This window comes from Cucurbita pepo, chromosome 11 (assembly GCF_057944985.1).
Source record: "Cucurbita pepo subsp. pepo isolate OVF chromosome 11, ASM5794498v1, whole genome shotgun sequence".
Lineage (NCBI taxonomy): Eukaryota > Viridiplantae > Streptophyta > Magnoliopsida > Cucurbitales > Cucurbitaceae > Cucurbita > Cucurbita pepo.
In genome coordinates, this window is record NC_141808.1 from 14,043,872 (window position 1) to 14,068,785 (window position 24,914).

The 24,914-nt window shown below is 35.5% G+C and overlaps 2 protein-coding genes across 2 annotated transcripts; one reads left to right on the forward strand and one right to left on the reverse strand.

Annotated features, from left to right (window-relative positions):
* Positions 1-6,812: 6,812 nt before the first annotated feature.
* On the forward strand, positions 6,813-10,144 carry LOC111805275 (protein NRT1/ PTR FAMILY 4.6). Its single transcript, XM_023690267.2, has 5 exons — positions 6,813-6,936; positions 7,010-7,124; positions 7,193-7,410; positions 8,003-8,386; positions 9,103-10,144. Exons 1-5 carry the CDS (start codon positions 6,934-6,936, stop codon positions 10,051-10,053), a joined length of 1,671 nt encoding a protein of 556 aa, XP_023546035.2. The 5' UTR covers positions 6,813-6,933; the 3' UTR covers positions 10,054-10,144.
* A 12,611-nt stretch (positions 10,145-22,755) lies between these two features.
* On the reverse strand, positions 22,756-23,765 carry LOC111805287 (homeobox-leucine zipper protein ATHB-20). Its single transcript, XM_023690279.2, has 2 exons — positions 23,529-23,765; positions 22,756-23,462 (listed from the first exon to the last, which is right to left on the reverse strand). The coding sequence occupies exons 1-2, from the start codon at positions 23,590-23,592 to the stop codon at positions 22,849-22,851; spliced, it is 678 nt and encodes a 225-aa protein (XP_023546047.2). The 5' UTR covers positions 23,593-23,765; the 3' UTR covers positions 22,756-22,848.
* Between the last annotated feature and the right edge of the window lie 1,149 nt (positions 23,766-24,914).

Here is a 24,914-nt window from a genome sequence, read left to right on the forward strand (position 1 = left end):
CATAGTCTAATACTTGCATCCAAGGCTTCATGCGTTTCGTGTGATACAATCTGCGTACCTATGTCCAAGGCTTCATGCGTTCCTTGTGACATAGTTTGAGTACCTACGCCTAGGGCTTCATACGTTCCCTGCAACGTAGTCTGTGTCATACGACCATATTGCACTATTCATTGGTAGGTTTTTAGGATATCTCGGGTTCCCATTCTAAAAGTTATATGTTAAGTCTTGAAGCATAACCAAGAAAAAATTCTTAACAAGTATTGTTAGAAATCACGACTCTCCACAATGGTATAATATTGTCGATTTTGAGCATAAGCTCTCATGGCTTTCCTTTTGGCTTTCCCAAAATGACTCGTACCAATGGAGATGTATTCCTTTCTTATAAACCCATGATTATCCCCTAAATTAGCCAATCTGTGACTCCCTCTCAACAATCCTCCTCTCAAACAAAGTACACTATAGAGCCCTCGAACAGTCTCCCTTTAATCGAGGCTCGACTCCTTCTCTGGAGTCCTCAAACAAAGTATTCGACACTTGAGTCACTTTTGACTACACCTTCGAGACTTACAACTTCTTTGTTTGACATTTAAGGATTCTATTGACATGACTAAGTTCAGGGCAAGGCTTTGATACCATGTTAGGAATCACGACTCTCCACAATGGTATGATATTGTCCACTTTGAGCATAAGCTTTCATGGCTTTGCTTTGGGCTTTCTCAAAAGGCCTCATACGAAGGGAGATGTATTCCTTTCTTATAATCCCACGATCATTCTCTAAATTAGCCCATCTGTGACTCCCTCTCAACAATCCTCAACAAGTACAACTTAATCTATCTGAGTTATAAACATTTCTTTTTATGTATAAACCTTTTATAAGCATCTTGTCACTTGGTATTCATAAAATCCTTGTTTCTACAAGGTGTCTTGAGGGGTGGTTACATATTTTTCCTCTTGGTTCATATTCCAAAGTTGTCCTAATCTACTTAAGATCTTTCATACTTAACCTTAATATCGAGTCTCATATAAATTTTCCTAGTATTTTGAGTATTTTAAGGTCTTGAAAACATCCTAGAATTCTCACAGGGGTGTTTTGGTAATTTACCACACCAAATCCTGGTTTATTTCTTAACATATGCCAATGGCCTCGTAACTTTGAATAATTTCTTTAAACCATGACATAAGGCTCCTCATCAAATTTTATGTCATTTAGAGATCACTTTGGTCATAAGCCAATAATACATAATTATAGGGGCATTTTAGTCCTTTACACCTAGCAACAGAATCTATTTAGTACGTTCGTAGCTTACGCGCTTCATTAAAATCAACAATCATGTGGACACTAATGTTGGAAGATCTTAAATACTTAACCTTAATTTCAACTTTCTCATGTCATTCAAGATGACTTGCTTATCAACTAGATCAATACTTTAATCAAATTTAGACCCAATTTCCACCGTTGTGATCCTCCCAAACTTGATTTTGACTCTAAATAAGGTAATTGTGGTCATTATAATGTGGTATTTCACAAATTTAAGCTGAATTTATATTATAATTACGAAATACTAATGGAAGATGATGAACCACCTAATAGGAAACAACGACTGGCGATAGTCGGAGCACTTTTGAGGAACGGGAGCTAACATATTCGTATTAGGGAGAATGTCGAAACGAAGTAAGGAGCCCTACTGTCATTGGTTAGAATTGTATGTTGTATGATGACACGTGTTTGTGGTTTCGCACGTGTCATAGGCCATTTATGCAAATTGTTATGAAATGATATGTAAATGTTATGCGATGTGATTGTTATGTTGTATTTGATGAGCTGATATGCTCTATGATATGTTATGTTATAAGATGATATGTTGACAACATGCTCGAGATTATTATGGTACTGTTATGATACATGATATGATATGTGCACGTTATAGATTGTTATGTTTGAAAGCATGAAAACGTTATGACATGACTGATATACGACATAAATGATATACTATGATTGACATAATGACAAACTAGTATGAAATACAAGCCAACATACACATGAAAGAAATGATAAATGATATGAGAAATGCTATGAGAAATGATATGAAAAATAATATGATATGTACGAAGGCTAGCAGGGTTGTATTAATGATAAATAAAATGGAAAAATGTTGGGACCTCATGCATTTTTGTGTGCTCATGCATCGTAGGATACTCATATTCCTTCACGATAGTATGGACGCGTACGCTATGAGGCAGGTGAACGGTCATTATGTTTACCATAATGCTATCGTAACGGCCGCTACTCCTAACAGGTGTCCGACATCAACAGCTACCAGAGAATGTTCGCCCGACCAGAAAGGGACCAGGAGTTGTGCGAATCGATTGATGGGTGCACACTCGCACGTGTGGACCGTGTGTAGGAAAATTAATTATACATCGAAGTTGCTCGCTAGGATAGTCGCGGTAGGAAAGTAAACTATTATGATAGGTCCCATTCATGAAATTGTATGTGTTTGCATTTAACTCCGATAGAGGGGTCGCTTATTGAGTATTTCTCAAAATACTCTAGCCATGTGCTACTCTACATTTAAGGTAAAGGCAAGGCGCCTCTGTACGGTTGACGGTGACATCGCAACTACAAGACCGTGACACATGCTTAGAATAGTTTCGTATTTAAATTTAGTAGACTATAGGTTAGTATAGGTTAATTGCATTTTCATTTAGTAGCATATAGATTAGTTTAGGACATTTTTGCTTCCCTTTTTATTTCAAATTGTATTAGTTTGTTTAATGGCCTTAAATGAAGCACGCAACATTAAGGTTAATTTTATTATTTCCATATTAAATATTCATGATATGCATACAGTAGCAACCTTAGGTTAAACAGAAAATTTAGGGTCGTTACCGTTGCTAATGAATAAAATTATAATTTAGAAATTGAATTAAGTTCAAACCTTGTTATGAATCATGAACCTCCACAATGGTACGACATTGTCCACTTTAAGCATAAATTCTCCTACCTTTGCTTTTGGTTTTTCAAAAAAAGTCTCCTCCTAATAGTCCTCAACAATCCTCCCCTCTAGCAAAGCACACCCTATAGTCTTCCTCGAGGTCTCCTTCTCTTGATGCCCTCGAACAAAGTTGGTTCGATACTTGAGCCACTTTGACTACACCTTTGAGGCTTACAACTTATTTCTTCGATACTCGAGAATAACATGGCTAAGTTAAAAGCATGACTCTGATAGTCAGTGTTAGGAACAACGAGTCTCTACAATGATATAATATTGTCTACTGTGAACGTAAAATCGAAGCATTAAATAGATATTATCCCGAAGGTAGCTAAAGACTAAGCTTCTCGTTTGATATAAATGCTGTTTGTTTAATTTCAGTGAATACAAAATCAGAGAAATAAATACATATATATATTACGGATGAGAAAATTAAATCTGGAAACATTGGATATACATATGGGTATGCGTTTGCATGATGAAGCTATCACTAAGTTTGCATTTAATACCCATTTTCTCTTATGGTCAACAACACATGCAAAAGAATCCAAAATCATTTATGGAAAAATTAATAGCTTTTTAATTCAATATTAACTTTATACAACTGTGTGACAGATATACATATATGATTTCAATATTCATAATTTTATTATAATAACAATTGCCAGCTTGGATTATAAATATTATGACTCGACTTTTATAATTTAAAAAACACGAGTGTTAATATATTTAGTAAGATACTCTCTTGTTGGGGTTCAATATGCACACAGATATACGATACTAACGAACAAAACTAAGAGACTAATTTATTTTTAAAATAGGGGTACACGTTCATGACTCTTCTTAGATCATGATCGTCTAGCTCAACCCTAATCGGCAAATAACAACACTTGAATACTCAACTTGTGGACATTTGTGATCGATTCTGAAAAATTATGGATTATCAATAATGGTCTAAAACAATGTTCTGGTTCTCTGTATGAACTATGGTAACTAATTACTCGAGCACAAGATTTACAATTACTATAAAATCATCTTTCATCGTACCAATTATGCGAAAGTTTCGAGTTGAAATCAATCCCAAGAATTTAGTGAGGCAACTACTCAACGTCCACAAATCTTCAAGTTGGTGCGCTGATTTGGTGGAATCGAGAGTAAAAAAAAATTGTGTGGTTGAGTCGAGGGGACGAGACAGCAAGACAACAATTTGGCAACGATGTCATGGATTTACACGTAATAAGATAAAATAAAACCCTTAAATCAATCCAACACATGAGAAAGCAGTAAAACAATGGTTTGATCTAACATGAGGGCAACGAGATAAATCAAGTGCAACTATTTAACACAAGTTCCATGGTCTTTAATGCGACGACTCTGTCATCCGTACATGGGTGTCCTTTACCTAAAATATAAGATTAGCTCAAGGTTTGGGTATTTTAAGAAATACCAAGGAAGTGACTCCACTATTGAGGTCACGAATCCAATCACATACAACATGGGAGACCTATCATTTAAAACATTATTTCATTTCATTCTCTTATGCGGCTTTTCAGTCTGGCCTAAGTTGAGTGTGGGCCCACCGAGTGGATACGCACACCCCCTAGACCTGCTGGTCGGTTGGCACTCGCTGGCAAGAGGGGCGGCGCATCATAGATTTTCTTATTTCAAAACATATCATGGCATGTCACAGCATATCATGACATACCATAAACATAACATAGTACATCACGACATGTCATAACATATCATGGTCTAACATAACAATCATAGTACATCATGACATCTCATAACATAACATAGTTTATCGTAACATATCATGACATTTAATTGATACATAAATATTATTTGACATATAGTGTAACATAACATAATATCACACATATAATACATGCAGGGGCCAATGGGCACGTGTCATCATACATAAAGTAATTCTTCCAACCAAACCGATAGTGGAGCCACTTGTCATCATCATATACAATTACTTACCCGATTTTATTTTATTTTATTATTATTATTTTGTATTATTTTGTATTTCCACTTGTCATCTAGATTGATTGGGTTATCTAGTCATATAGACATCCTTAATAATCACAACAACTTACCTTTTAAATCATTTTTGTGGTGAATAACTATTAGCACAAATTTCAACCTTACCAAATATGACCAAGATGCCCTTCAAACTACCCCTCCCAAATCTCTATCTAAACTTTCACCTTTACCTATAGCCTATGCCCAACTGCCCATCACCGACCAATGACTATCGTCAACCGCTTCGACCAGCGATCACCATAACCATCGACGCCCACCAATGTCTCTCATTATCGAAGATCACCGACCTCACTCTACCATCATGACCATCGACTATGGGTGGTAGTCGGTGATTAATCATACTGTTCTAAGTACAAATTTGAACTTTAATGTTTATAATAATCTTCGTTAATAATAATTTTATCGAGAGTAGAGAGAATGCATTTTGAATATAAATCAAATCAAACAAAAAAATTTGTATAAAAAACACCGAGTGCATCTAGTGTTGCTATAAAGAGGTTTCTATAACGTCTAAAAGTCTGGATTTTGAAGTGCCAAAAGGTCCTTTCAATCCTATGCTTTTCCTTTTCATGTTTCTTACAACTTACCATAATCTAAAATTATTTCCAAACTAACTACGTTAGACTATGTTCGATTATGCATTAATTACTTTTATTAGAGGAGAACAAAACATCATTTATAAGGGTGTGGAAACCTTCCCCCAGCAGACGAGTTTTAAAGCCTTGAGAAAAACTCCAAAGAGAACAATATCTGATGAATCTGTACTAGTTACATTAGCTCAAAGAAATAAAATTTTATAAATTAAATTAGTTGCAAATCTTAATTAAATATTTAAAATTTTATTAAAAAATAAAATTTGAATAAATGACTCAAACAACTCGATATTGTTGGATGATGGAAGTCCATCGGCGAATTTAGGGAATGATCATGTATTTATAAGTCAGGAATACTAACTCCATTCGTATGAGGCCTTTTGGGGAAGCCCAAAACAAAGTCTGTTCAGCTATGGAGCTATGTGTTCTGTTTACGCGCTACTAAGCACAGACTCTCTTTCTCAAGTGAGATCGCCACTGGAAGAAAAAGGAAGGATCACTCCTAAATGCCAGCCTTTTTATATATATATACATATACGATACCAACGCACCCCCACCCCTGCCTCCCTCGCTATCAAAACTCTCCTCTCCAGTGAGACCAGCCACCTCCTTTCCTTCAACTGAGAGCTTATGCTCAAAGTGGAGCCACCTCCTTTCCTTCAACTGAGAGCTTATGCTCAAAGTGGAGCCACCTCCTTTCCTTCAACTGAGAGCTTATGCTCAAAGTGGAGCATATCATACCATTGTGGAGAGTCGTGTTCGTCTAACAGATATGACACTTTGGGTATAAGCTTTCATAGTTTTGTTTGGGCTTCCCAAAAAAGTCTCGTACTAAGGGGAGATAGTGTTCTTTGATTATAAATCCATGATGATTCTCTGAATTAGGCGATATGGGACTTTCATCCAAAAAATAGCAGCGGCAAATTATTTTACGCAACCAAATATGAACTTAAAAGCAATTTATTGAATTAAACCGAACCAAAAAAGAAAAGAAAAAAGCGTATATATTTCAAATCACAAAAAGCATATAATTTATAGATCACTATTTAGTTTTATAAAATATAACAATAATAATTACGTGAAATAATTGAAAAAAAAAAAATAGTTAAAAGTTGTTCTTGTCCGGTACCAAAGTAAAAAGGAATAATTCAGATTTGTTAAAGAGAGGAGCGTTTCCCTTAAACCTCTCTCTCTCCAATTTTTCTTCACTCTATAAATATCAACTCACCTCAGCTCACCTCAGCCACCCCAACAAAACCCCAAATTTCCAGTCAAATCGCCTCCATCCATTCACAAAAATGGTGGGTTTCTCCAATTTTCCTTCTTGTCAACCTTTGATCGTTCTATAATGTTTCTTGGATTGTTTGTTAATAGGAAGTTGTTAAGGAGGAGGGCGACCCCGGCGTATGGGAAGGCTACGTCGACTGGCGGAGGAGGCCGGCCGTGAGAGGGCGGCACGGCGGCATGAGGGCAGCTGGGTTTGTGTTAGGTTAGTGAACTCTTCTAATCTCCTTTTTGTTTTTGTAGTACATGTCAATTAACACTGAGTTATATTAGGAGTGGAAGTACTCGAGAATTTAGCGTTTTTGGCTAATGCAAGCAACTTAGTGATGTTTTTGAGGAAGTACATGCAATTTTCACCGACGAAATCCGCTAACCATGTCACCAATTTCATGGGCACTGCCTTCCTTCTCGCCCTTCTTGGTGGCTTCCTCTCCGATGCCTTTTTCACCACTTATTACGTCTTCCTATTCTCCTCTCTTCTCGAGTTTCTGGTTCGTACTCGTACTCTCCTCTCAATATACTAAGTTATATTTAAATGGGTGTAATTTTTTTTTATTTAAAAGTTAATTTTTAAAAAGAAAGTGAGAAAAATAATAATTTTTGCTTTGTTTTTATTGAGTTGGAAAATGAAATGAATTGAATGAAAATAATGTCCCCACAGCCAAAATAACGTATGTACCCGTTTCTTTCCAAGATAACGACACACATCCCAACAAACCCATCTTTATAATAATTAAAAAAACAAATTTCATACCGTCGTCTTCACGTTACGTTCAAAACTTGAACATAGGTCAACCCAGTTAAGGTAAATGTTAAAGAAAGGTCGTAGGTTCAAATTCTTTCACCAGACTTATAAAATTTTTATGATTATGATGAATAAAAAATAAAAAATAAAAAAATAGTATTCCCACAGCTTTTACAAATTGCATGACGTATAATTTGGATGGAGGAAAATGATAAATAAATAAATAAATAAATAAATAATTTGGTGTGAAAAGACATGAGGGGAGAGTGTGTTGTTGACGACATAAAAGGGTTGATTTTTTTATTTTTTTAATTTTCTTTTGGAATTGGGTGTAAAAGGGGTTGGTGATTCTCACGGTGGAAGCGAAGGCGGCAACGGCGGCATCGGCGGCGGTGGTGTTCGTGGGGCTGTACCTGGTGGCGGTGGGGGTGGGGGGGATAAAGGGGTCGTTGCCGGCGCATGGGGCGGAGCAGTTGGAGGAGGGGACGGCGGAGGGGAGGAAGGGGAGGTCGAGTTTCTTCAACTACTTTGTGTTTAGTTTGTCGTGTGGGGCGCTTGTGGCGGTGACGTTGGTGGTGTGGATGGAAGACAACTTGGGGTGGGAGTGGGGGTTTGGAATCTCAACCATCGCTATTTTGGTGTCTATTCCTTTGTTCCTTGCTGGTTCCTGTTTTTATCGTAATAAGATCCCCGCTGCTGCTCCTCTTACCACCATTCTCAAGGTAAAACTTTTTTTTCTTTTTTCTTTTTTTTTTTATCTAAATTTTTGTTTATAAAAATGTATGTCCCACGTCACCTAATTTACTCGCCTTTTGGGGACGTCCAAGTAAATCCATGAGAGCTTATGTTCAAAGTCGACAATATCATACCAGTGTGAAGAGTCGTGTTCATCTAACCTCTATGAATTTAAAGTAATGGGTTCTTATCTAAGAGTAAAATTTTGTAAAAAATTATAAAAAGACTTTTAAAATTCTTAATTTTTTTTTAAAAACTTTTAAAATTATGTCTATATGCTATTAAGGGTATTTTTGGAATTTCTTAAAAGATTCAAACGTTTGCTTTTTAAATTGAAGGGTATTATTAAAACTTTACAAAAATGAAAAATGAAGGGTATCCATATTCAAATTTAAGACTAACATTTGTACTCTTAAATTTTTTATTAAAATTTTTATGTCATAAACAATTTCTTACCAAATTCGAAAAATTTAAGGGTATTATTAAAAATTTATGAAAATTGTTTTGAGGATCAGATATTAGTATTATTTTTTAAAATTTTGGAGTAACGTGTTCGAACGTTAGTACTCTTAAATTTTTTAAAAAATTTTATGTTATTAACAAAAAGATCATTAAAATTTGAAGGTATTATTGAATTCGAAAGATTTTTATTTTTTAAAATTTAAGAGTATTATTGCATTCAACGATCATCTGGTTGATTCAGGTATTGGTAGCGGCACCTTTGAACGGTAGAAGGAGAAACAAAACAGCATCAAACGCAGTAGCAAGCATGACAAGAAGCCCATCCACCACAACCCCAAAGCCAACCAAGGAGCCAACACACACCACACCACCACCAACCCAAACCCTCAAATTCCTAAACAAAGCAATACAAACCCCACCCTTCCACCCATCACTAAGCTGCACAACCCAACAACTTGAAGACGTCAAAATAGTCTTAAAACTCCTCCCAATCTTCGCATGCACCATAATCCTCAACTCCTGCCTCGCTCAACTCTCCACCTTCTCGGTCGAACAAGCCTCGACTATGAACACCAAAATCGGATCCATCAAACTCCCACCCGCCTCTCTCCCCATCTTCCCTGTACTCTTCATCATACTCCTCGCCCCGCTCTACAACCATCTCATAATCCCCTTCGCTCGCACCCTCACCCGAACCGAATCCGGTATCACTCACCTCCAACGCATTGGCGTCGGCCTACTTCTCTCAATTGTCGCCATGGCCATCGCCGCCCTCATCGAGGTCAAGCGCAAGGCTATTGTGGACGCACACCCGGCTGCCCACCCGCTCCCCATCACGTTCCTTTGGATTGGCTTCCAGTACTTGTTTTTGGGGTCTGCTGATTTGTTCACGTTGGCGGGGTTGTTGGAGTTTTTCTTTACGGAGGCTCCTTCTACCATGAGGTCTTTGGCTACGGCTCTCTCTTGGGCTTCATTGGCGGTTGGCTACTATCTAAGCTCCGTTATTGTGTCCCTTGTCAACCATGTCACTGCCAAGTCTTCCCACTCGCCTTGGCTGTCTGGCCAAGACATCAATCACTATGATCTTCATAAGTTCTACTGGCTCATGTGTGCGCTTAGTGCATTGAATTTCTTGCATTTCCTTTTTTGGGCCATCAAGTATAAATATCGGTCCACCCTAGCGAGCAAGTGATATGCTACGATGATATGTTATGTTATTGTATCTTTCTCGATACTTAAGCGTTCAATATATTATATACAGATATAAACGTTTTTTTTTTTTTTTTTTTTGTTCGAGTGATGATTTGATTAATTTAAGAGGTCTTGAGAAAAGAAGAATTTACAAATGGGTCGAATTATTTGTTTAACTTGTAAATGATAAAAATATCTATGTAAAGATTGATTAAAGCTCGACTAATTTGGTGAAGGAATCGAATTGATTCAAGATGCGTAGAAAAAGATATAAAAATCAAAAGAAAATGGGATAACACGAAATCATAAGGAAAATCTAGAAAATCGAGTTGTGAGGAAGAAGAAATTGACACGCGTTAGCGACTGAGTAAGAAGAAATCAAAAGGAAACTCTACTAACGTGGTTCGTGTGTATTCTCTAATCCATTCACGCGTTAGTTTTTGACGTGATTTGATTCCTGTACGATTATTTTTCGTTCTGACTTCAAAATTGACTTTATTACGGCTTGAATTAGGACCTCTAAGAGAAATTCACGAACTTTGGAGTTCCTAACACATGGAAAATCTAGCTCAAAAAGGCTTGCATCATCCAAGCAAGTAATACTTGTAGGGATCGTGCTAGCATTCCAGCATTCCTTACCTTAGGTGGTTAGTATTTTTGGATGAGCATTCCTTATCATTACATGCATGTTAAAGACTTCGGAAAGATATTTTTGGATGAGTATGTACTATAAGTATATGGTAAAATTACTGTTATGCCCCTCAGTTGAGATTTCCGAGAAGTATGTTATTTTATGTATTTTGTAAAGCTAAAAGAGAATATGCATGACTTGGATATGAGTTGGGTAATATAGATGAGTATGTTATGCATGATGTAAGATATTACCAAAATAACCCTTTTGATGAGATTTGTGATAAATGTTATTTTATATGCTTTCAATCGTGTTAGAAAGGAGGATGGACTATTGTGGTGTGTGCTTCGGATGATTGATGGATGCTATCTCCCTCTGGAACGTGGTGTTTGACTAAGTGTTCTCCTTATATAGCGTGTTTATGTGCACAAAGTTAGGACATCAGAGTTAGGTTGGCTAGAACATGACCTAGGTCAAGACGCCTCCAATAGACTGAGCATTTTAGGATCACGAGCAAGGGTTAGAGGGTCTAGACCATAGTACTCCAAGATTAAGGAAGACTTGAGTCAGAACAGAGTAACCTAGAGCCAGAAGAACTCGTTAACCCACTTAGCCCCCCTAGGAATCCAATAAACCTTCTCAGTTCCCACATATGTCTAAGGTGAAGTTTAAATTATGGGTTACATGCTTAGGTGATCGATAGATATATCTCCCTAGTAAAACATGCAAGAGAGAACTCAGTTAAGATAATGGTGCTCGAACTAGTACGGTTTACACATTGACCTAGGTCAAAACGATTTCAATTGACCCTGCACCCCAAGATCGTGAGCAACAATTTGAGGTCTAGACCTGAGTGCACCAAAGATTTGGATTAGCCCCGAGGAGCTAACCCCAAGTGTCTTAAAAATGATAGATGAGATTTAAACTACCTAGAAGCCCTTACTAACCTAGCATACCTCCATGACAACCAAGAACGACCAAGGTAGCTCTTCAGGATGGTAGTAGTAAGACAATGTCGTTAGAGTTTTCAGTACCTATTCCATCGAGGTTCCACTCTGGTACTCATACTATTGAGGTAGGCATAGGTCCGATAGGGAAAGTGCTTCGAGACAACTAGATGCCCTAACCATGTAGAAATGACCGACGGTGTCGTGAACAGGGTCTCTATACTGTAAATTCGTTCCAGAGGAGGGGTGTAGGACCACACAAGTTGACCCAGAAGCTGGCTCGCACACGAGATCCCCATTCCCACTCCATTGGGTCCCCACCCCGTTCAATATAGAATATTTTCAACACATGTTAAATATATATTAAATGGAAAATTTTAAAAAATAAATGGAAAATTTTGCGGAGTTGGTCAATGATAGGTGGGAGGGTTGGGGATAAGGAAGGCTTTTCCGCTCTGTTCCGTGGACATCTCTAGTACCGAACGTCATCGAACATGCTTTGGTTTATTCCGATAATGGATAGGGTAAGTTTATTTGTGGAAGAAAAAAAGTGTGAAGTGGTTAAGTTTTCAGACCTCTCATAGTTCGAGTTGTTTGGACTCGTTCACCCCAATAAATTGCCATTTTTCAACCCAAATAAGCCCAAGCCCACTTTAACCACCAGTCCAGCCCAACATTACACCTACAGCCCAGCCCAATTTCCAAGTCAAATCAGGCCCATTCCAACTTCAACCCAATTCCAGCAACCTTAGCCCAACTCCTACATATGGCTTGGCTCCATTCACTGTGCGGCTCGGCTCCGGTCGATGACTCGGCTATCGGTCAACGTTATAGTAATTATCTACTTGTGTACATCGGAATTACATAAGACGTAAGATAATTTATATAGCGGTATGCATGGGTATCACAGTAATTTACCTAATTATGTGCATGAAAATTACTTCAGATTATGTGAAGTGGAGTGGCTTTGAGACTAATGATCTGTCTGTATGTGCATGAATTGTCCTACTTTTTCGTGAGTAGGTCGTGTAGCAACTACTCATCTATGTGTACAAGGGACATTAACCAATTTCGAATAATGGTAGGTTCTTTGATTTCTCAACATCTATTGTGACTATACACGTATCTAACTCCAATAAGGCAAGAGAGTACGACGCTTGTGGAGGTAGGGAGAATTTGTGGCCATGGGTGAAAATTGTACTGTTTATATAGTAACAAGCACGGCTCGACCTAGGGTTTTAGAAAGTTAAATCGTGTAAGGGAACACACCATTATTCATTGAGTGTGGAAGTGGTTAGATTATTCTTACGATAACCAAATAAAAAATAAGTTCATTTTATCTCAACTTGGGCATTTCCACACATCTTAAGAAAAACACGGGCACTCGAGGGTTCTTACTCTAGCTCGATTCATCCTCTTTATAGAAGAATCGAGCATTGTAATCCTAACTTGAGTAAGGTGCTGAATCAATGAGCTAACACCAAAAGGACTTTCATTTTTGAAGTTAAGATTTGTCTGTCTCTAATGGATGCGTGAATTTCTCTTAAATATTGGTCTCTTTTGATAGTAAAAATCATGCTCTCATCTTTAACCTATTATGAGAATGTTGGTCTATGATGCATGCGTGAATTTCTCTTTTAGATTTTCCACATTTCTATTATGCGAAAATGGCTCGAAATGGGAATGAAGGCTTGCAAGGCTCCTCAAAACTAAGCCAATGAGGGCAGGAAGGGTGTTATCGAGCTGGCTACAACCGAGCCGAGGAGTGATGGCTCCTTTTCTTGATTTCAGCCGATTAAATATACAACGTTAACAACTATTTTGGATGGCCAAAATGTATATATAGAAAGTCATATCCATAACTACCACTTATCAAACCCTAATTACTCTTACATTAATCACAATACCACATAATTTAATATAAAATTCATTCCTATGTTAATCTTCAAGCATTCAGACCTGACAATGCCTGACATTCTTAATGGAGTATGATTTTTCGAACATATTCAAGATGCCATATGTCACAATCGTACTTTCTTGACAGCAAGATAACGATTGTGATATTTGTTCTAATCTAGAGAACAAATCAACCATGCAAAAACCGTACTTTGTAGACAGTTCTAACATTCAGTTGAGTCTCGAGTTATGTTTTAAGAGAGAATGATTTACAAAACGTGAACAAGAAATTAGTCCAAAACAATTTAAAAGAAAGTATTGTGAATGTCAATTGTATTGAAAACATGTGGGTAAGAGATACTACACCACTTTATCAGGGGAGGTTTGATGACTACTTGTCCTACCCTATAATACATTTTGAGGAAAATCCTGTTTGATAAGAATAGACATGATTTTGACGAACGGTCATACAGAAAGTATAATAAAAATTAATACAACATGAAAGCAAATATAATAAAAATTAATACAACATGTCCACAAGCAACATGTCTTCGACAAGCATGATCGTGACATACTCTCCCACCTAATTGGTTAATGTCTCTGTCAACGTACTATATTTAAATTCAACAATATGGATCGCGGCAGAGTCTAGGTTTTCGGCGCGTTCCCAACTTGTCTTTTATATAGGGAGGTTCTTCCATTTGATGAGGAATTTTCGAACTCTCTATACAAATCTTCAAACTTTCCTAACTCGGTCGACTAGGATCACTTCGACTTCACCGTATCTTTGTAACGACCCTAAATTTCCACATACTCAGAGTCGCTACTAAAGTCTCATGTTCATCTATAATGCGAAAATATAACTCTTACATGAACATCATTTATAACTTAAACTTCAAAAAACACTTAAAACAACCTCTCCTCTGAAAAACATAGTCATGGTCTTGCGTGCTTAAATAAGAAATACTGAAATTTAGAGAAAATAAAAGCAATACAAAATAATTTAAAACAACAAAATGCACAACAACCTATTCTAACCTAAACCTAGAAGTTTAAATATGAATCTACTCACGTGCCACAGTCTCTGCTCGTAATGTCGCCGTCCTTAGTACAAGTGCGTCTTTCCTTTACCTGAAAAAAATGATGTGGCACACCGCTTGAGTATTTCAAAGAATACTCATAAGTGGCCCCACTATTGGGGGTCATGCAAATGGAAACACATGAAATCATGATTTAAGGACACATCTCTAATCATCATATGGGTGGCCTCCAGTTTCGAAAAAATTGGATGTGTAGTACTTCCCTACACACGACTCAAACGTGCAAGTGTGAATCCCTAAGGCGCTCGCACACCGCCTGGACCCTCTAGTCAATCTAATCTGTAGTGACATCTGGAGGTTGACGGAACCCCATAGTGTCATGTGCCTCATGAACACCCACATTTGTGCGTATTCGCACTCATCATCATACTGTGTGCGTCTGCACTCATTATCTCTAGGGAAAGTACCCCTATGCTTATGAACATATAATATACCTGAGGTCCTTCTAAATCCATCATAATATCTCTTCTAACACAACCCTCTAATCTCATCTCTTTGTTACTCTAGGTTTACTCGTGGATATTCATATTATATCATTTTCACGCTCTTAGAGTTGTGTCCTATGTCAATGTAACGACATGATACAATATGGCACTCATCATCAAATAACATGCTCAATATGAAAAACATTATCATATTAAGGTAAACGTCATGCAATCATCATATTCATCATATTTCCATAAAGAGCATCCAGCATATCAAGTACGTCATTCATCGAAATATATATATACTACGCACATCATCAAGCATCATAACTCACGCATCACCATAGCTCATACATCATCATATACTAGTATACGATATCATACGATACAACTCATACATCATCATATAATATAACATATGGCATCGTACAATACACCTCATACATCATCATATACTAACATAAGGCATCATACGACACAGTTCATACATCACCATAATTCACACAATTTTTAGCCTATTCTATAGTAAGTCACTTACCTGATTAGATTAGGTTAGTGCCACCAATTTATCCTTAATGAAAGTTCAATTTTGTTCTTTGTATCCAAGTCAACCTATATGAACCAATGACATCAATTTCACGTTCAATTCTCTAAATCTTACAATGGTTCATGTGCTAGACTCATGCAAGTATTAAAGACTTTGCATGAGTAAAGTCTTGGAACGTTATAATACATATATATATATATATATATATATATATATATATATATATATATATATATATATATATATATATATATATATATAGATAGATAGATAGATAGATAGATAGATAGATAGATAGATAGATAGATAGATAGATAGATAGATAGATAGATAGATAGATAGATAGATAGATAGATAGATAGAGGTCGAATTACTATAAAAAGAAGAGTTGTAAACTATAGGACTGATTCTTCCCGTAGGAAGATTTTGATATATATAATTCTATTTTTATTAAGATTTCATTTTCTATTATTACCGTTTTTGGAAGAAAGAATTTGATGGAGTTATTTTAAATGACTACTTCCTTTTCTTCTGATTTCATCTACGTGCTTTATCTTTTAATTTTTTTTTGTTATCTTTTATTTTACATGCATCTACTCTGCTTATCTTTTACGAATCTTATTGGTCAATTCTAATAGATTCTTACTACAAACTCTTTCTTTTTATTTTTTTTTTCTTTTGATTTTGTTAACATTGGATCGTATTTTCTCTTTTTAGTATTTGGTCTTCTATGTGTATACTCCTAACTCTTTTCTTTTATTTTTTATTTCTTTGTATTTTTTTTATATCTATTTTTCAAATTTTCCTCTCTTTACTTGTATTTCTTTCTCTTTTTTTTCATTTGATTCGGTTTTCCAAATCTTCCTCTTTATTTTATTATTTTTTTTCTTTTGATTTGGTTGAGAATATTCAAACTAATTTTAATGACTCTTTTGCTAAGTTATCATATTTTCTAACTCAGATATAAATAATTGTTAATATCATTAGATCAAACAAATCATTCCATAGAAAAAGGAAAAGGTAAATTTGACTACTAACAACATGACATCTCTCTTCCCTACCTAACCATATCCCATTATGTGCCTAACCTTTTCCTTCTCATAAAATCTTTCTTCTAAGTTACTAGTTCAATTTTCATCCATATGGGTAATCATTTTGTAAGACGTAAACCCGATTTTTTTGAGAACTTTGACTGGTTCTTTGCACTTCCTGACAAGTCTTTGGTCTTTTAAGTTATTTTGTAGTCTTCAACAACCTCATTAAATAACTTTAGCATGGTCTTATGTGAACTATCCAACTCTTCGACACATTTCTCTATGTGTACAACAGAACTCTCGAAGCTACCTCTGTGTTCTGTTCTACTCGGTTGAGTAGCTTTTTCTTATAGGAAGTCTGATATGAACACAATCATCAATCATGCAATATAAACTTTAAGCAAGATGTGAAGAAAATGTTGTCAAAATTATCAAAAGATGTTTCAATTCACGTCACAATGAGAAAGAATCAAGTTTCATTGTTATAAATTGTGGATGGATCATAATTGTGAGTTATGTCGTTTATTTAATGTATTTTAAGCCTGATTTACATAATAGTTAATTATAGCCATAAAGTATACATGTTGGCTACCTAAAAGTTTTTATTTTGAGGCTATATAAAGTTATGTATCTTATCTTTGTACGATAGACTTGGAAAATAGAGTAAAAGAAGCATTTGTGCTTTCTTTAGCCAATGACTAAGTTTCTCTGCAATTCTATGTAGTTTAGGTTGCATGTAGAATCATTCAAGCTTGACATGATCAATCTTGCATGTGGAGTGATTTGAATATCAAACAAGTATTCTTGCCTTGAGATATTTGATCAACAAGAATCATTCAAGCAGATATGAAATCTCAAACAAGTGTTTTTGCCTTGAGATATTCAATCAATAAGGTAATCCGAATCTTACTCCCTTTGTAGTGATTCCATATCATTTGGTATCAGAACCCTTGGGCTGATATCATATCATTTGGTATCAGACCTTAAATATCAACTCTTTGATCGAAAACTCATTCGGTCAGGCTTTTTAGCGTCTATATCACCAACTTTTTCATCTATTTCCACTAGTTGGGTTTCTAAGAAATGCATAGTGTTGGGCATTTCTTTTAAGAACGTCCTTTCTTCTTCCATCAAGGTAAGTCGATCGGCTAGCGATTTAGGCATCGACTTTTTCGTCAGCATTGTTTCAATCTCGATAGGTCAAGGAGCTAACTAAGCTCTAAAACCACTTGTCACAATCACATTTTATTAGTAGCGGGACAATGAATGTATGACACATTTTCTAATCCAGCAAACAAGTCAGCCATGTAAAATCATACTTCGCAAACAATTCTGGCGTTCAATCGAGCCTCGAGTTATGTTTTGAGAGAAAATGTTTTATAAAAGCCGAATGAATAAATTAGTTTAAAATAATTTGAAACTCAACATTTTGAATGTCAATTGCATTAAAAATATGTGAGTAAGAGATATTACAAAACTTAGTCACACGAGGTTAAACAACTACTTGGTCTCCCCTTATAGTACATTTTGAGGCAAATCATGTCTGGTAGGAATAAACATGATTTTGTCGAATGATGGTACAAAAAAAAAAAAAATATATATATATATATATATATAATAATAATAATAATAATAATAATAATAATAATAATAATAATAATAATAATAATAATAAGTAATACAACGTGAAAGCAGATCAATGATTTGGAATGACATGACCTAGACAAGGATCGATCAATATTGACTTAGGCATAAAAGAAGTCTCTTCTTAAACTATGTTGACCAAATCCCCGAATTTTAATCTTTTCAAGTACACGTTCAAGTCGTTAAAGATATAATCGAAAGTTTTATTGAAAAATTCATAAAATATCCATTCTACGAGTTTCTATGATCGGTGGTCTTTCCACGAGAACATTCGTCGATATTTCAATTAACTATAGTTATCGATATTGACACAAACATGGACATTGATATTTTCATATAAACATGTGCAGTGATCGAAGATGTTAGGTTCCAATCTAAAGGTGAAAAGGTGGTGTTGACAGGTTATTAGGGTTTTGAAGACGTGTGTTAAATCAAAGCAGAGTCCGAACTAACAATGGGACATGGTCCGCACGTGGGTGCATGGATCCCACGTCATTTTCTCAATCTCGTCCTGTCACTGCCCACATGGCCCTCTGTCTCTTATTCTTCAACGCTTGACCCCACTCATCTTATCTCCTTTTCCGCTGGGCCCTACTTAGCATCGTTGATTACTGCCACGTTGAAACTCCACGTAGGCCCTGCGGCCACGTGGGCCAGACGGTTTATGGATCTGCCTTTGCGTGGCATGTACTGACGTGGACTATGTGGAAGTTAGTGGGAGATGAATCTAAATCCTTTTGCTACAAATCAAGACACGAACATGTGGCTCACGGTCATTGGTTTCTTGAAAATAGGTGTTGTTGGCATCTGATAATTTGACACGTGGAATGATTTGTTTGTACTGACGTGGACAATGTGGAGTAAGTGGGAGATGAATCTAAATCCTTATGAGGTATAGGCTCACGATCATCGGTTTTCTAAAATGGGTGTTGTTAGTATCTCATATCTTGACACGTGGAATGACATTTCACTGCCAGGTGGCTTTTATGTTCCCCACTCGCTTTTTTTCTTTTTTTTTTTTTTACAAGCTTATGTTTGGATGGCAATTGAAGATTGAAATTTGGAACGGATTTCATATGATTTGATGAGTCGATAGATAGCAGTAGACTTGCGATTGTGCGACACTCACTTCTCAGCAACAAGTGAGTTGAGTCTATTCGTTTTCACGTCGCCTACGACCAAACGACGTATGCTCGAGCCTTTGGCCCTGATTCAAGAAAAAAAAAGTTTTAAAAACGAGGGCAGAGACATTTTGAAAACAAGATTTGAGAAATTGAAATTTGTGTTATATGAGAATGTAAGCAAAAGGCAACAACGGCTTACTGCATATAACTATCGAGTAGGGGGAAGTTGGACCCGTCCATACTATCCAACCAAAATTATAAAGGTGGGTTGGATTAGATTTTTTTCGATATTAATTGAATTTTTCGAGAAACGAAAACTAGACATTTTTTTGGTCGAATTGAAAAAGGGTTACAACGCAACATATACTGTGGATAAGTAGGATTTTATTAAATAAAAAAAACAACTCGCACTGACCAGAAAACAGAGGGATAGGGTTAATTGAGTTGTAAATTCTATTCCGACGGTTTTGGTTACCAACTTAACTAATTTAAAATTTCGAATTGGTATAAGAAATTTTTTCAACTCGTAACCCGTGTACATTCTAATAAAGAGCAAGGAAAAATTTTAACTTTTCACATAATTTTATAAATAATAGTTGCACCATGTGAGCAAGTACTTGCCTAGTAAGCTTCACGTATGGCTCGGAAGCCAACAAATTAAGTGTATCGAGCTTGGTTCCAGTCGAATTGTTGAATTATAAATAGTAAAAGTCATTCTATTATCAACTAACACAAAATTACTTTTAACTCAACTAGAATAACTACTTTGATCTAAGTACTAATTCAGCATCACAATTTGTCCGCACAACATTTCTTATCGAAATGTTTAACGAGATGCTATATGAGGATTTAATACTTCTAAAGGAAGAGGTCGATCAACGCATAAAGATAGCTTGCATTAAGCTTTTTATGTATATATATCTATTATAAACTAATTATAATCTTAGTGTCTCGAGAACCTATACAATAGTACACTTGGCTTGCTTGGACAATATCTAACTAGGTCATCCCTATTCGATTATGGTTTAGGGTTAGAATTTAGGGTTAGTATTGTCTAATAGATAGTGAGACCGTTTTAGATCAAATTAAAAGAAGATAAAATGAGTTATTGTTTTGATAAATAAAAAATGATTTATTACAGTAGTTGGATTTAATTAAACCATAAATATCGAATTGTAATATTTGAAATCACAAGGATCCAATTGAAAATAAGTCAGAAATCCATTGACGAAACCAGATGCACATTAGGCCAAAAATCTCTTCCAGTCATCCCGAGAAGAAAGGAACATAAGATTCGAAGTTTACGAACTTATCAAAGAAAAATTCGACGCATCTTTTTGGCATGCCCTTCAGCATCACCAATGTCCATTAAAAAAAAAAAAAAATGCTTGTTCGCACAAGAACGTATAAGTTTCTTGGGACATATAACCGAGTGTAGAAAGATCAATCTAGAGGATGGTAAGATCAAAGTCACACGAGAATGGAGAGTGTCAACTTTTTTCAAGCAACCGAGATTGCAATTGTCTAAGGGCATGGAGACAATATCTTTTAAGAGACAAGTTTGTAGTTACGATCGAAAAACAACACTATTGGTCACTTTTCAACCAATCGAGATTGTAATTGAAGCAGGCTCGATAACGGTAATGTCTTGTTGGATTTGATTTTCAGTTCGATTATAAGCTTGATCGAACTAATCAAATCTAAAGGCCAAATGGATTAAATTATTAAATTATTTATTTATTTATTTATTTATTAATTAATTAGTATAATTAATTATGTATATATAGAGAGAGAGAAAAAGACAATTAATTTTAGGAGCGAGAAATTCCACGCGTCCACAGATGATTGCAGGGACAAGATTTTAGTGTAGTGGACACAATCTTGTGGCAAAGAAACAAACGTGACGTTTCTATATAAATAATATATAATATTATCCAAAATATTATTTTATTTATATTTAATTTTAATTTAAAGTTGAAATCTAAGTGTCACCTCAGCTTTCCCTAACAGCTGTAGCCTTTTAAAAGTCGTGGCGTAGCTACCAAACAAAACAAATAGCAATTTTGACTTTTTTTTTTTTTTTTTTTTTTTTTTTTTCTTTCATATGAATCGTATTTAGAATTCGAATTTGGTACTTGATAGTCCCGACATTCTCTTACGTTCGTGTTTTATAGTTACTCACATATTTCTTAATAAAATTCTTAAGAGATCACGTCAATATAGAATTAGTCTAAACGAAATAATGATACATTTTGTTCGTATAAGTAATAACTATGTTATTTTAAAACTCTTTTTTAACTTTAATTCCATGTTCACGAGGTTATTGTTCATTCATGTGCCTCTTTTTTATAAAGATGTGGAAACCTCTCTTGTGGGTGCGTTTTAAAAACTTTGAGAGAAAATCCAAAAGAGAAAGCCCAAAGAAGACAATATCTACTAGTGTGGGCTTGGACTATTACAAATAATATCAAAGCTAGACACCCGACGGTGTGTCAGCGAGGATTCTGAGTCATAAAGAGGGAAGACACTAAATGGTGTGGGGTGTGGATACCAGGCAGTGTGCCAACAATGACGCTGGTTCTAAAGGAGGGTGGATTTTGAAATCTCATATCAGTTGGAGAGAGGAACAAAACATTTTTTTTATAAGGGTGTGAAAATCTCTACACAGTAGACATGTTTTAAAAACATTAAAGGGAAGCCCACCCGATAGAGAGTTTTAAAAAGACAATATCTACTAACCGTCGACTTAGAACTATTACAACAATGACTCTAATTTAGAAATTTTATCTTCCTATTAAGTTATTAAATATAAATTGAGATTTGATACCTAATGGAACCTTGAACTTATTATAATTTTGAACCTTAGGACCATTTGGACAGAAATTTCAAAATTTAGAGATTAAATTTTTAATTTAACCCCGTTCAAAAATGATTTTTTTTCCCTTACTTTTTTAAACTCCTTCGGCTGAGACGTCCCTTTTGTTTCGCGGCACGAAATCATGAAGAAGCTGGAATAACTCAGAGAATGGGGCCTAGGCGTTGAGAGCGTCTGTTGTCTTTGTAGAGGAAGAGTAGGATCTTGGACTGGCCCCCTTCGCATGACCCAGAAAGAAAAATCAGTCCGTGTTACTATAAGCCCTCTAAACTCCTTCCTCAGGACACTGTTTGGCCATGGGGAGGGGGTAGCCCTGACTTCTATAGGTCCTTGGTTCGACCTCCTAATGAGAATTGAGGTCCTTGCGCGGGCGTCTCATCCCGTAGAATTATAAATATATATTTATTTATATACATACAAATGTTTCACGTTAATCTATGAAATTTTAATTATTAATGTAGCGTATATAACGCAAAAATATTGAGAAAACCCACATAATTTAAGTTTATTAGCTTTAAAATAGGTATATTTAAGCATAATTGAAGAACAGAGTAATTCCAGATTAAAATTGTGTCAACAAGGCCAGAAACCCAAGGGTTGATCTTGAATCTGGAATCCAATTAAATTACAACCATCTGTTAAATCATCATCATAAGAACAGCTTTCCAATTTGGGGAAACAAATCGGCAACAAATCCCGACTCAAATTCTCTTCTTCAACCTGCGAGAAACAATCCGACAGCTCTGTTTCAAACCCATGTGAAGAATCCGCCATTGATGAGTTCTGATTCTCCCAACAACAATAATCAATTCGCTTCCCTTTCTCTCCAATCGCTAATCTCTCTTCCAAATTCCGAATCTCTGTTTCAAGTTCTTCCTTTTCACGAACAAGATCTTCGTAGCTGGATTTGAGATTATCATAGCTGGTTTTGAGTGACAAGTAATCCTTTTCTAGCTGCTTTGTTTTGCAACGAGCTCGTCTGTTTTGAAACCAGATCGCTACTTGTCTTGGTTGAAGACCCAATTCTTTAGCTAATTGGGTTTTTCTCTCTGGTTCCAGTTTGTTTTCCACTTCGAAGCTTTTCTCTAGAAATTGAACTTGATCCACCGACAGCCGCCGTTTTTTTGAAGCTTGCCGCCATATTCCGTCCAGTAATTCGTCTTCGTTTGTTTCTCCGATGAACTCGCCTGAAAAACATTAATGGGTCAGCTCAGAATTTGCCGGAAAACCCATGAATTATTCAAGATTCTTACCGGGAATTATGAGGGAATCAAGCACGTCGGAGGAAGGTGGCGCGTAAACTGCTCCGTCCGCCATAGCTGTGGCAGAGAGAAACAGAGAGAAACAGAGAGAAACAGAGAGTTACGTGAAGTATGAGAAGTTCGAAGAGAGAGAAAAAAAAAACAGAGGAGAGAGAGAGAGATTGTTCTTTCATGGGGTGAGAGCTTGTGGCATTATAAGGCTCCTGCTGGGACAACCGCATCCTTTTTTTTCCACCACTGGAGAACACACACCTGCCTAAATTATACAAATTCGAACTTCTGACCTCTTGAATCAATAATATACCAGCATTTTTCCTTTTTTTTTTCTTTAACTATATAGATAAAAATTATAATATGCTTGCACGTTTTAAAGGAGAAGTATTTTATTTTTATTTTTAAATTTTTACAATTTTAAAAACCTACCGTTTAAAAATTTATTTAAAGTAGTCGGTAAAACGAAACAAGTGTTCTATTCAGTGATATTGATAGAAGCTGACTAGCTGGATCATTCAAACATTGATGCGACTTTTTCTTTTATCTAATTATAAAAAATATCATATAATTTGTTTTTATCTTTAAATTTTAAATTTATTTTAAATTAATTCTATCTCGCGGATAGCTTATTACAGTTATGTCCTTAAATTTTAGAGTAAGTAAGTTTCAACTATGGGTAATTTTCAAATTCATGTACTTATCATTTCAATAATTTATTTTTAACGTTTAATCATGGAAAATGTTTTAAATACCAATTCAAAAACAGTAAAAATAATAAAATAATCGGAATAAGACGGAGAAACGCACTGTAATTGAAATAAATTAAGCACCGAAAAAATTAGAGGGAGACATGACGAGAGAAAACTTTATAAGAAATAAATTAACGAGAGAAAATTGTGAAATAAGTGAGGCAGAGTAGTCTACGTCGGCTGATTAAGAGAATGATTATGAGTTTATAAGTATAGAACACTGTACTTACGACTCATATAAAATCCCATTATGACTCGACATATATTGAAATTTTTTTACCTACCTTATGATTAGGTCGGGTTACCTAATTTCAACACGTTTAATTTTGAAATTTTTATATTGGGTATTGAAAAGAATGTTGAGTCCCGCGTTATTAAAATTATTTTTGTTTGTTTTTTTTTTTTTTTTGTGCTTATTTGTGGAAATTATTTTTAATTTGATTTCGGTGGTGAAAAGTCAAAGATTTGATGAAATTTAGCTTGAGCTAAAATTTTCATAGGGTTAAATTTGGAATTAAAAAAATAAAAAGAAAATTAAAAAAAAAAATAAAAAATAGAGCGTTGTACAAATAAAATAATATGTGTATATATTGAAAATGGGCCGAGGCCCATGTGAGATTTTGGGCCAAACAAA